This window comes from Panthera tigris, chromosome B3 (assembly GCF_018350195.1).
Source record: "Panthera tigris isolate Pti1 chromosome B3, P.tigris_Pti1_mat1.1, whole genome shotgun sequence".
Classification (NCBI taxonomy): Eukaryota; Metazoa; Chordata; class Mammalia; order Carnivora; family Felidae; genus Panthera; species Panthera tigris.
In genome coordinates, this window is record NC_056665.1 from 133,808,177 (window position 1) to 133,821,573 (window position 13,397).

General features: G+C 53.7%; 1 protein-coding gene across 1 annotated transcript in view; it reads right to left on the bottom strand.

The window, feature by feature from the left end:
* CCDC88C (coiled-coil domain containing 88C) overlaps positions 1-13,397 on the bottom strand; it is a 133,191-nt gene that overhangs the window by 53,097 nt on the left and 66,697 nt on the right. The window contains exons 5-10 of the mRNA XM_042990385.1: positions 13,283-13,341; positions 12,318-12,401; positions 9,554-9,694; positions 9,107-9,291; positions 8,284-8,365; positions 7,754-7,912 (exon numbers count right to left, since the gene is read on the bottom strand). Coding sequence (XP_042846319.1) covers positions 7,754-7,912; positions 8,284-8,365; positions 9,107-9,291; positions 9,554-9,694; positions 12,318-12,401; positions 13,283-13,341 — 710 coding nt within the window. The remainder of the gene's footprint in view (positions 1-7,753; positions 7,913-8,283; positions 8,366-9,106; positions 9,292-9,553; positions 9,695-12,317; positions 12,402-13,282; positions 13,342-13,397) is intronic.

Genomic DNA, 13,397 nt, shown 5'->3' on the forward strand with positions numbered 1-13,397 from the left:
AGACCCTTTTCACAGATGAGGAGGCTTAAAGTAAGCCATGAGCCCCAAGTCACAAAGCCGCTGAGGGGTGAAGCTGGGACTTGAGCTCTGGCCAGAGAGGTCCAGACATGTGTTCTCTTCACCACCCTCAGCTGACAACTCATCCTCAAGGGGCTCACGTGGGAATGAGGCCAAGACCAGCCATAATGATGTGAGCCAGAGCACATGGGGGTGTCAAGCAGAAAGAAAGGCTGGCCCTTCGTCTTTGGCCACTGCCCCACTGTTCACACCCTGAGTTCCAGCAGCTGCACCCACCAGCACTTTCCACCATCACCTCACTACTGGGCTCTCCGTGCCCACAGCACAGACTGCCCCTTCATCCTCACAACCAACTCCTGATCAGCCTTCAAAACCCAGCCTGAGTTGCCCCCTCTGAGAAATGCCTGCAAATTCACTCTGTCCTGCTTGCTGAACCAGGTACTTGGACTCCCAGAGTGCCCTGGACACGCTGTGCGGCAATGTGGCCTGCCCTCCTCCCCAGACCTTAAACTCCTCAGGGTAGGGCTGTTCCATTTCTGCCCTTATGAGCCTCATAGATTTGTTCAATAACACTGTTGGCTGAATCGGGTGGGCAGCAGGGGTGGGGTGGGATGGTGGGGTGGGATGGGTGGGTGGGTGGGGGGAGTCGGGCATGTGAGGTGGGCCCTCAAGGACTCAGCGACTTCCAACAGGCAGGGATGGATAAGAGTATCCAGGAGTGAAACACAGTATGGAACAGGGTGATTTCTAACTACTATTCAACTATATCTCAATCCTCTGGCCTTATCAACCTCCACCACATATTAGGCAACAGAAGTACGTCAGCTTGTCTTGGACACCCCACGAACTCAGAGGGGAGGGACTAGAACTGCGTGGAATTGTGCCCCAGCTCCTATGGCAAGCCGCGGGCTCAGCCCAGATGACTGAGAATCTGTATTCCTCCCCTCTGGGCAGCTGCCTGAAGCCAGCCTGCCCCCGCAGATCTGACCTCAACTGAACCAGGAGGCTATTTAAAAGCCTGACCCAGCCCTGCGAACAGCTGAGGGGCCACATTTAGGGAGTCACGGGCCAGGTCTGATGGCTGGTCCCCAAGGGGCTAAAGAGCTGCCCCAGCTAATCTGTCGTGCTGACCGGGAATGTGGGCTGACAGGCTCCGATTCCCAGGCCTGCCAATGCGCTATTAGCCATGGGATGTGAAGCAAGTGAATGTCCCTCAACTGTGGATCCTTCCTTTCTGCGACGGGCACACAAGTAGGGCCGATACGGGATCAGACGCAGTAATGCTTGTCAAATACTCCGTGCACGGTGCCTGAGGCCCAGTGAGATAGGGGCATTCCCTCATGCCCCTGTGGTCAGCCCAGCACTCCTCAGGCATCCAGCCACCAAGCAACAGGCCAACACTCGTTTCCAGGGGGCCTCCTTGACCCCCAACAACCAAATGCCAGAGGTGCGGGGCGGGGGGAGGGGAGGCGGAATCAAACCAACCACCGGTTCCTCCCCGCTGCACTCAGATTGCAGCACCCAATGCATCTCTCCGGAACCTAGAGCAACAGAAAGCCAGTCCGGAGGTGTCCTCAGGACGGGGACGGGGGCACTCCACACCGGGCAGGTGGACCTCCTGCTCACTCAGCCAAGATCGCCCCCTCACTAAACTCCACCTGTTCACCCCGTCCCACTGCCAACAGCTCGGCTCCCTAGAACACCTGCCCGTTCTTCACCTGCCTCCAGGAGTGTGGTGATCGGTACAAACATCAGGTCTGTCTGCCCTGTTTTTACCTATGTACCGAATTTTATCAGCACTCCTTAGAAGCCGTTAAGAAACATGGAGAAACACAAAGTCCAAGTGTAAACAGACAATGAATGTCCCAGGTTCTTACTCAGTTCCCTGAATTTTAACGTTCCCCACTCACGACACGACATCCAAATTCCCACATGGACCACTGGAGGCGGGGCCTCCGTCTGCCCTTTCACGGTGTTGTCTGAGGCAGGGGCCACCATCACCCCCTCGTGAGCACCCGTTTCCCACCCCCCACCCCGGCACCGCTTCGTCTCTCTGTGAGTTCCCCCGCCTTTATTTCCTTCCCCATCAAGGTAGAGGCCCTGCAGGCAGGCAGACACATTTCAACGCAACCTCCGTACTGACGGCAAAATGCAGACACTGTAAATCAATCCTCAGTTTTCTCCCATGAAAACAGGACATGTTTAGCAGTGGCTGCTGAACCCTGGTGGCCACCATGAGGCTTACACGTGGTGATGTAGTTGGAGCTTAACCATTCCTAGCATGCGGAAAAAGCTTCATAAATACAGTTATAACTGCTCTTTAACACCTTACTGTGCACCTACTCTGGGCCAGGCAGTTAAGTATTTTCAGCTTTTCAGGTCATAAATTTGTCACAACCATCCAACCCTGCAGGTGAACCAAACGCAGCCACAGAAAAATGTATGAACAGACGGATGCCATTGTGCTCCAGTAAAACTTTATACTTACAAGGTGGATGGGGGCGCCAGGTCTAACCCCTAGATGGGCTGTAGTTTGGCCATCGCCAAGCTACACAACATGCTCGAAGTCAGTCAGGCACGGACCTGGGCTTCAAGGAACTCCCAGTATGGGCAGGAAACAGGAAAACACACATCACAGCACCATGTGAGGAGCACTGCCCGGGGTCACATGAAGCACTGCCTGGGGCCTGCAGGAGGTGAAGTGTGAAGCAGAAGGCTGGGGGACGCAGAGGGATGTGGACAAGGACAGACAGAGGCAGAATGGCCAGTTTGGATACCCGCGGAAGACATCCTGTGTGTAGGCTGTGGGGTCACATGAGCAACGACAGACAAGGCCGGTAGGGCAGAGACCCTCACTCCCCCTTCCACCTGCCCTGGACAGTGGCAGGGACGTGCCGGCAGGTGGGAAAATGGGCTCTGGAGGATGGGGTGCATCTGGGGCTGGGTGGGGGCTGGGTGGACTGATCATGAACCCAGCTCCTAATTGCCTTGCCAACAGCCCCCCCCCCCGACCCTCCACTGTACGGTCAGCTCCCAGGGCTTGCTAGGATCAGCTCACTGGAAACCAGCTCCTATAGTGCACAATGCCCTTTTATAGAACACCCAGCAAGGGGGGTGGCAGCTAGGACTGTGCCCTGCTAGCTCTCTGCCTCTCAGACTGTTTACTTTGGGGCCAGCACTGCCTAGGAAGCCATAAATGCCACATAGGAGCAAGGACAAGGCCTGTCTCACCTCCACCCCACACAGATGCACATGGCACTGAAGCACCTGTCCTCTGCTGTTGGAAATTTCAGCCAAATCCAAATCACAGAACAAGAGGAACGTCCGGGCAGCCTCTCTGCCTCTGTCCTCCTCCCACAAGGCTCACTGGCAGCAGCGAGGAGGGACAAGTGCTTGCAAAGAAGCCAAGGACCACCCGGTACACTGACCCCATGCTTCCCACCGTTCCCAGGGATGGCCACACCACTCTCGTCCTGTAGTGTGAACTACACTCACGTAAACTACACCGGGAGGCACGGAAAAGCTGCCAGAAGCTTCACGGTAAAACATGGAAATTTGTGGTCCATATTTTTCTAACCAAAATTAACTTTGCCCTTGTCCTGAACCCAAGGCCTTTTATCTTTTCCTCCCATGAGGCACGAGCACACGCTGCCTCCCATGATAGGCATTAATGTGTCTCTCAGCGGGGAGACTCGACAGGCTCTTGGGGAGGGCACCTGGGCCACCTGCCACTCTCCTGCCACTCTCCGTGTCTGGAAGAGCGTCCCCCACAGGGTAGGTGTCCACAATGTGAGCTGGCACGAACGTGTCAATCCTGTTCCTCTCTCTGCCCTCCTGACCATCACACCTACCACTACCCCATTCTCCAAGAGAAAAAAGCTCTAGATTCTTCCCGTCCTTTTCTCCAGATCAAGTCTTTTTATTGCTGAGTGATGGGGTTTTCCCTGACTTGTGGGGTGATTACCAAGTGCCTTGTGTGTGCCAGGCCCTGGCCACGCCGTCATATTAAGACCTAGTCCCTGCGCTCAGGGGCTCGAGTTCCATACAAGCAGCCTCAGGCCAAGGTCCACCCACAGACTAGCCGTCAGCCTTGCCAACCCCACCTCTTGCAGAGAAAAGCCAGCAGTCGGAGGAAAGTACCCTGTTCATATGACTATGGTCCTCATGCTTGGCAATGCTGAAAAGCCATCTGGGAGAGAGCATTCAGAACACACATTTCTGGGGCCCAGGAATCTCCATTTTTAACAGGCATGCTGGACTCAGATACAGGTGGATACAGACCACCTCTTGAGAAATGGAGATCTAACACATGGGGCTGTTCAGTATTTTAAACTATTATTAAGTTGATGTTAATCACGTATGAGCTTATTCAAAAGGGTTAACATCCACTGCTATCTTTTTACCTTCCACCACCCCCCTATATTTTATTATGGAAATTTTAAAGCCTACTAGAACGTTGAAATAAATATTCTGAACACACATATCACCAGGATTCTGTAATTAGTGTTTTGCTCTATTTGCTTTGTCACATATCCCATCTCTGTTGTTAAGTTTTTGGATGTGTAAACATCGAAATTGGGTCTTTCCCAGTCTAAGGTTTTATCACATGCAGGTCAATTTCCATTCACAGACACATCTCTGCATGGTACTGCGTACTTCTAATTACTTAGAAATTATTCAAGAATCTTGGGGTGAATCCCTTGGAGGTGTGCATCACTACACCCTGGAAAATCTGGTTTTACATACAAAGCTGGGCAACGTTGTTTTCTGAAACACAAACATGGACCCAAAAAAACACACCCGTGCATCAAGGTAGTGCTTCTCCTTGACACGAAGCACCAGAAGGACTGAACGGCCCGGGCCCCTAAGTCTGGGGACAGGCAGCCCACCTCAATCCCTGCAGGCCCCAAGTACTACTGGCTCGCATCCCAAAGCAACCTGTCCTGAGGTCTCTAAGCAGCATTCTAGGTTAACTTCCAACACACCCCAGTGTGCCCTGGTAGGCAGCAGGCCAGGGGAAGCCTGCACAGGGGTCTGAGAAGGCAGGGGCTCTACTGCGGCCCAGCAGCAACAAGCTCTATAAACGCTGATCAAAGAAAACCCCAGATATGGGGCACCTGGGAGGTTCAGTCGGTTGAGCATCCAGCTTTGGCTCAGGTCGTGATCTCGAGGTTAGGGAGTTCGAGGGCCAAATCAGGCTCACTGCTATCAGTACAGAACCCGCTTCAGATCCTACATCCCCCTCACTATGCCCCTTCCCTGCTTGCACTCTCCCAAAATTAAATAAATACTAAAAAAAAAAAAAAAGAAAAAAAGAAAGAAAAAAGAAAAAAGAAAAAAAACTCCGGATATAATTCTTTCAGCAAATGCTCATCCACCACCACCCATGGGCCAGACACTGGTCCAGATGCTGAGCACATACCCACAAACAAAGCAGAGTCCCCGTTCTGGGGCCCATGACACTGGGAGTCACGGAAGCTGCAGCAGAATGCACCCTGGGCAGTCCATCCAACCTCCCCAAGCTTAGCTCGTCCTCAGGGCTGCTTGGAGAAATGAATGAGAACACACAGATGTTGCTCAAGTAACGCTCAGCAGCTTGCAGCCTTGTGGCCAGGAGAGGGAGGAAGCTCACCAGGCTGGAGATGGGCCCATCCTGGCTGATAAGAGGGTGTATGGGTCCCAGGTGGGCCCATCTGGCTGGCAGACTTCCACAGCCCATGGCATCCTGTTGCCCCTTCTGGTCCGTTCCCTACCTGGCAACCCAAAATGTGCTTTCTGAAATCCAAACCATGCCATTCCCCTCACTAAAACACTTCCTGAGGATGGCATGCACCTTCCATGGCTGGAGTCTTTGGCCCCCTCCAGACAGTGAGAAAGGCTGATGTGACTACTTGAGATCTAAGGATGAGTGCCCAAGTGCTCCTGTCCACTGAACCCTGTCATCAGGGGCATCCCAGCACAGCAAGACTCATCCTCTCTATGGTGGCCTGGACTCCGTGGACCACACCCAATTCATCAGCCAGCCTGGGTTGCAAAGGGTCTGCAAACCCATGCGTGTCCCTGCCTGCCCCAAAGTAAACACCTCATGCAGACACATACCATTTCTCTTGTGGTGAATAAAAACTAAAGTAAAATCCAAGGCTTTACCAAGCTCCCAGTAACTTCACTATGCAACTAATCAATATGAAAAATGTTGCTGTTACTATACAGAGGCATGAAATTTGAAAATTTGAGAAGTCTGAGAAAAGGGGGGTCCTGGGAGAAACCCTAAAAGTCGGGAAGCTCTGTGAATGCAGGGCATGCATCATCTTGGGTTTAGATCCCTAGCTGCTGGTGCAGGCTTTGGTACCACACAGGCGCTAAGTCACCGTGTCTGGATGACCGTGTGAGGCTGCCTGGACAGGGCCAGGGGTGCACACAGAGACAGAGACTGGATCCCGATGCCCACCTGCTCCATGGGACAGAACTGGGCTGAGGTGTGGGAGCCACACTCTGCCTATGATCCCATCTGGGGGCTGCGGAAGGCCTGCACTGTTTAGAAGGGGCTGCTGGGGCAGCACTCTGGGGAAACGTGCGGGACCCCCCTGATTCTCTCAACTGTGGCATTTCTAGTAAGTGATAAAAGGCCCCGGTATATGCCCGTGTCCCAGAACCTGTCTGCGCTGGGGATTTATGCCTTTCAAATTCAGCGGGGCCAGTGGATCATTTCCAGAACAAAGCCAGAGGTGGTCCCCACCTCCCACCTCTTGCACCCCAAAGCCACAGTACCAAAGGTGCCTTCTCTGCAGGAGGTAGGGCGTCGCATTCCTCGGGGAACAGACACTTCTTGGGTAACAAATGGGCCCGGCACCACAGCCTTCCCCACCACCTCCCGTGGCCCGTGGGCAGGGCCTGCCTGTAGCAGCAGAGCGCGTCCGGGTGTTCAGCCAAACACCCTTCCCCAAGCTGGCCTGCCAGCAGCATGGCTGGGAGAAGGATACCATGCCCCCCAGACCCATGTTTGGTCCCCTCAAAAGCCTCCTGAATGGCAACTGGAAATCTTTCTTACCAAACAAGCCCGGTTGGTACAAGCTGACATCCTGATTTCACCATCTCATTAAAACTACCTTCAGACCCCACCTTGGGATTGTTGATAGGGGCAAAGTCCCCAAATCCTTGGGAAAGTAGGTCCTGGAACCCGTGGCTGACATGAGGCAGTCAGGGTGAGCAGTTGAAGCACCGGTAACCCCACTTGGGTCTCGGTTTCCAGTCCCCCGTTAGCCCTGACACCCTCCCCTGCATCCTCCCAGAACCTCGGGATCAGAGTGGGCTCCACGACTGAGGACTTCCTATGGGACTTGCCCAAGTGACAGGTATTTTTTGTCTTTCATCTGGAAAAACTCATGAAGTGGTAGGATTATTTCTATTTTATGGACGAAGAAACTAATTCCCTGTAAGAGTTAGCCGCAGAAACTGCAAGAAGTAGGAAAAAATAAATAAAAATCCACGAATCGAAGGTCATCACTGTGGCAGGAAGCAGGAAAAGGAAAAATCCTAAAAGGAGTCTGAGCTCTTCATTACAGAACCACGTTCCCTCCCCGCCCTCACCCATGTGACACCTCTAGGTGGGCAAGGAGCTGAGGGATGGAGCCTCCTGGGCCCACAGACAGGCTGAGGGGCAGGGAAAGCCTCGCCGTGGAGATCTCACAGCTCCCTTTCCCGGCCGGCACGGACGCGTTCTGGAAGGCGGGCTCACCTCCATGCGCGCCTTGTAGAAGTCCACGTCGTGCAGCTTCTCCCTGCAGCGCACGAGCTCCATCTCCAGCCTCTCCACGCGGTTTGCCTTCTCCCTCAGGGAGTCCAGCTCGTCGCGATAGGCACGGGCAGACCGGGCGTCAGCCGCCAGCTGGATGTTCTGGGGGGTGGGAAAAGGCGGGGGAAGCCAGCTTAGGGCCCCCCCTCCGGGGAGGGGAGAGGGGCTCAAGTCCCTGCAGTGCAGCCTTTCCGGGACATCCCAGGAGAAGCCAGGTCCGGGGGACCCGGCAGGTCGGCGTGCAAGTCCCTGCGTGGGGTCCCCCACAGGCTGTCACGAAGACACAGGGTCGTCCCCCCACAGCAGTTCTCAGGACAGCTGGCTGTCAGGCAGCGTCGCTCTGAGCAGACAGAAACAGAGGCCTTTGCCGGAAGCTCCTGATGCTGTTTTCCTGAGCCCCTGGGCCACAGTCACTGTGGAGTCTCGGCCGCCACCACCTCCTCCAGGACACACGCACAGGCCCGCCCGCTCACCTCCTGCTTGGCCTTCTGAAGCTCTAGCACCAGCTGGTCCACCTCATGCCTGGTGTCCACAAGCTGCTCGGTCTTCTCCTCCCTGGGGGCGATGTGGAGGAACGGAGCTGAGGAGCGTCCTCAGCCAGCACCCTGAGCGGCCCCCCACCTCATGAGACCACAGCAGGGAGCGGGACGGCGGCTTCTGGGAGGGAGGAGGGCAGTGTGCGTACGGGGCTTACAAAAATGTTCCTGACTCGCATTCTCTTCTGCCTTTAACTTTTCAAAGCCTGCTCTCAAACTCCACCCACCAGACACTGGGTTTCCCTCTGAGGGTGCAGGGCAGGGGGACAGGTAAGGAGGCTCCTGCCACAGGTGCACTCCCCACCGCCAGGCAGGCAGGCAGGCAGGCTGTGAGGGGGAGGAGGGCAGCTCCCCAGACGGGGCACAGGGACATTCTCCTGCTGCAGGAAAAGAGGCGACAACAGGTTCACTGGATGGCGGGGTGGGGTGGCGGCGTGGGGGTGGGGTGCGGTTGCATCTTCCCTCTAGCCAAGAAAACATGCCAGTAGGTGATCAGTCCTGCCCCAAACTGGACAAGTGTGGACAAGAGGCTATCTGCAAACCATCTGTAACCCGGGCTGGTTGGAGCCCTAAAGATCTGGTAGAACCCCTCCCCGTGCAGGCCCGGACAGGGAGGGAACTAGTCCACGTTCAAACAGCGAGCGAGCCTGGGGCAGCGGGCTCTGGGGCCCGGGTCGGACGGCTCCGGTTGGCCGCACCACACGACAGACCACCCAAAAGCAGAAAGACAGCCCAGCCCGGGGGTCCCTGCAGGACTCACAGCTCCTGTCTCACACGGCGCAGCCTGGCCTTGGTGTCCGCCAGCTCCACGGCCAGGTGCTGCTTGTCCTCGCTGGAGAGGCTGCTGGTGGGGCTGGGGGTGGACTCGGCGCTGGAGGACCTGAGCGGGCTGGGCGGGTGCTGCGCCTGCAGGTAGTCCCGCTCCTGCGTCAGGTCCACGATCAGCTACGGCAGGGCAGGGGGAGGGGGGGGAGAGCAGTCGCACCAGCGCGCCCCGCGCCCTGGCCCAACCATCGACAGACAAGGAGAAAGCAAGAGCAGAGGCCGGGTGTGGGGGAGAAACCACGAGGGAGGTGACTCGAGTTTGTAGGAAGAGCTAGAACATTCGGTGGGACAAGGAGTGCGTGAATGGGAAGTACATGCCAGTAGGTGATCAGTCTGGCGTTTCTACAGACTTCTCCTCCCGCAGGTGTGTGCGGCCACGCACCTCCGTGCACTCGTCACGCTCATCTATGAGCCTCCTGAGGTGAAACACCATGTTCCTCGAGAGGGCCTCCAGCTCCTCCGGGGCCACGTCCGGGAGTTCCAGCCACTGCAGGTCAAACACGTTCTCCTGGTTGTGGGTCACCTGTGGGCACACAGGCAGGCGCTGCAGAGGCCGGCAGGGAGCATCCGCCTCCCGCGCTAGGCCGGGCGGCGGGGTCGTGGCTGACACGTCCCACTGACATTATCAACCCGTCACTGACACATCTACTGCACCAAGGGGGCTGCATGAGTAAGGGCAAACTCCCTTCAACCAAGCTCTGGTGCAAAACACTCCTGCTTTCAACACCGGCTCAGAGAACACCTGGAGTCTTAGATTTTTTTTTAATGTTTATTTTTGAGAGAGAGAGAGAGAGACAGAGACAGAGACAGAGTATGAGCGGGGGAGAGGCAGAGAGAGAGAGAGGGAGACACAGAATCCGAAGCAGGCTCTAGGCTCCAAGCTGTCAGCACAGAGGCCAACATGGGGCTCAAACTCAGGAACCGTGAGATCATGACCTGGGCCGAAGTCAGGCGCTTAGCTTAACCGACTGAACCACCCAGGCGGGCCAAGCACCTAGATTCTTTAATGCCAGAAAGCTCTCCTACAATACAGTATTTCCCTAAACAGTCCTCAGATACGGTTGTTGTAAGCTGTCAATTTACAACTCAAGAAAGGGAAGCCTCAGGGGCTGGGAGAGTCCCTCAGGAGGGGGACCCTGTGTTACTACTTCAAATCCAATGTGAATATGGCAAATGTTACATAAAAGTCTTATGTCAGAATGTGGGGCACATAACAATCTTATTTCGGGGGAAGATATTTCATAATCTAAAACAATTTTCAGTAAGCCTGAATCTCATTCCTCACGTAAAATCATCTGGTTTTTCCCTTTCCGCCAGGTGTGAGCGGAGACCCACAGCGATGTCTGCACATAGCAGCCTCTCCATGGATCGTGACAGTCTGACCTTCTCACCACCCCCCAGCCCCAGACCTACTGAGGGGGCAGATGATCTATTTGGAGCAACTGATAGCTCAGTTTGGGAAGTGAAGTATTCGTGTACTCAGGCCTCAGTGGGGGAAAACAGAAAGAAGCCAGAGCTATCCACTCAGTGAGGCGCACCAAAAAAAGTTCTTAAATTCTTCAGAGCAGTAAACGGAAACAGAAAATAGTTGAACAAAACAAAAGACAGGGCCCTTTAGTATCTCAAAAGGGCTTTCTTACCTCTCCCCTCCTGACAAAGGAAAAGCTAAGATTCAGCTGATCCTGAGGAATCAGGAGAACCTTATCCCATGGTACAGGGTACCTTAAACTCTCAGAACTGGGAGCACAGGCTGGATGGGTGCTAGGTCTGCCCACAGAGGAGAAAAGGGGAGCAGGGGCTCAACCCCAGTGCACATCAGTCACCCAAGGAGCTTTTAATTAAAGGCTCATGCCCTCATCCCCTAGTTCTGACTCAACAGGCCTCTTGTGGGGTCTGGACACCTGAACGTTTAAGCAGCACCCAACTAATTGCGAAGCCCAGTCCCCATAGCCAGCCACCAAATGACATGCATGCAAGACTCCTTTTTGGCCACATTTGACCTTCTCTTTCTGATATTCTGCTGTCTGAGCAGGAAAGGTGGTCAGTGGCAAAAAACAAACAAACAAACAAACAAACAAACAAACAAACAAACACTGCTGGCCTCAAGGACCCAGTGCCCAGATAAATACAATTTTTAAATTAAAAGCAGAATGGTTCTTAGGCTAACAGCTGGTCTGCCCCTGATAAGGATGCTTGAGGATATCTGTGACACTACTGACTCTCCCTGACGGACCCCCTACCGGCCCAGAACTGCATCTGTCTCCTGCTTCAAATCCCACCTCAGAACTCATGCCCCCAACGCCCCGACAGTGCCCTGGGCAGCTGTGGAAGCCGGGGAGCCCAGGAGCAGCCTGTCCCTGGTGCCAGCAGCGGGAGCTCTGCCTTCACTGCCCCTGTCAGTTATATACCTGCTCCTACGAGCTCCTGGTTATGTCTTTTATATTTAATACATCTGTCCAATTACACTGAAGGCTGAACCTTAAGTCCTGAGGTAATTGAAGAATTTTGCTGTAAGGGTGGGGTGGAGATCAGGGAAGAAAATTTTCAGGTGAGCACCTGCCTCTCTCTACAGGCTCATTTTCCAGGGAAACCCCCTCCCACCAAGGTCAATGGCGGAGAGGCTGCTCTCAGTGCAGAGCCCTCCTGACCCCATCCTGGACGCTGGGTCTCTGGAGACAGCCCTCTGGGACTTGCTGGTTTTTAACTTCCCAAGTGGCGGCGGCTTGTCTCTCTGCCATGTTACTGACAGAAGCAGAGAATCTCTTTCTATAAAGATCAACCATTCAAAACAGGGTGACATTTGCCAGAATACATTTTCAGGATCTGTAAATCAAATTCTGAGCCTAAACCACTTGACAGCTCTTAAAAATAGTCTGAGTCCATATTAGGCAAGAAGAGGAGGCAAAAGATGACTTGATTGAGGGTTTAAAATTTTTTTTTTTTATTTTTACCCCATTTTATTTTAGCTCACTGATGATTACCTTTCCAAATAGAATACATTTGTCTGTGGTGTCTGAAACCTAAGATCAGCAAGAATATTGATGGGTGACATATTCTTCAAACTTTTCACCAGTGGAGACTGCCCATCTCCTGGCCACCACAGGGGCGGCGGTCCACAGCCACACCCCACGAAGCCACACACCTACCTCCTGTATATGGGCCACGATCCCGGCTTGGGTCTCAATGTCCAGCTGTTTGATTCTTTCAATAAATTCCTCTTTCCTCTCACACTGTGGAGGGTTACAGGTGTTAATGGAAGCATTCTGTGAGGGCAACCTGGGGCCACCATGCTACAGAAGTACAAACTATCCACCCAAGCCCTGGCTTTCTCCTTTATACCCCAGAATGTTCTTGTCCCCTTACCAGCCCTTACACTAAGGTTTCTCTAGAAGTTGCTCTGACTACCTAGATCAGACCTATAGCAGATTTTTAAAAAGCACATCCCAGACTGGAAACACTGGCGGTAGAACGCTGAAATCTGCACTGTATTATTTTAAGTAGGTTTCATGTCCAGCGTGGGGTTTGGACTCAGAACCCTGAGATCAAGACCTGAGCTGAGATCAAGAGTCAAATGCTTAACCCACTGAGCCACCCAGGAGCCCCTGAAATGTGCACTCTGGACAATCTCTCCAGATGATTCCTAAACCGGTGAAGAACAAGAACACCTGGTCTAGGCCAGGGGCTGGCAAACTTCATTGGTAAAAGGCCAGATGGTTTAAAAAAAAAAAAAAAAAAAAATTCTCAGACCCAGTGGGCCACGCCCCACAGATAATATGTAAAGGAATCAGCATGGCCGTGTTCCCATAAAACTTCATTTACAAAAATAGGTGGCAGGTCAATTTGGCCCCCAGGCTGCAGTTTACTGATCTTGTTCTAGATGTTCCCATACGGGGCAGTCTACTCATGGCGTCTCGGTCCGTAGGATCCCCACCTGCTCTCTTGCACAGGGTGCTGTGTGTGAGAGATCAGTGCCATCCAAGATGGTGGCCACTGTCTCTCAGGCAACCAATGGTTTCACTCCCACCTCAATTCAGGGGGCGTTTGATCCACACAACTCCAAACACAAGATGACTAAGAGCAGGCCCTCCCCACTGCATGCCCGGATCCCTACCTGGACGGCACAGCCCAGCACCAGCAGCAGCACCTTCTTTATTTCTTCCATGCTCTTCCCTAAACCAAAAGAGCAAGATAAATGTAACTAAGCTCAACTGTTCATAAAATTTCAC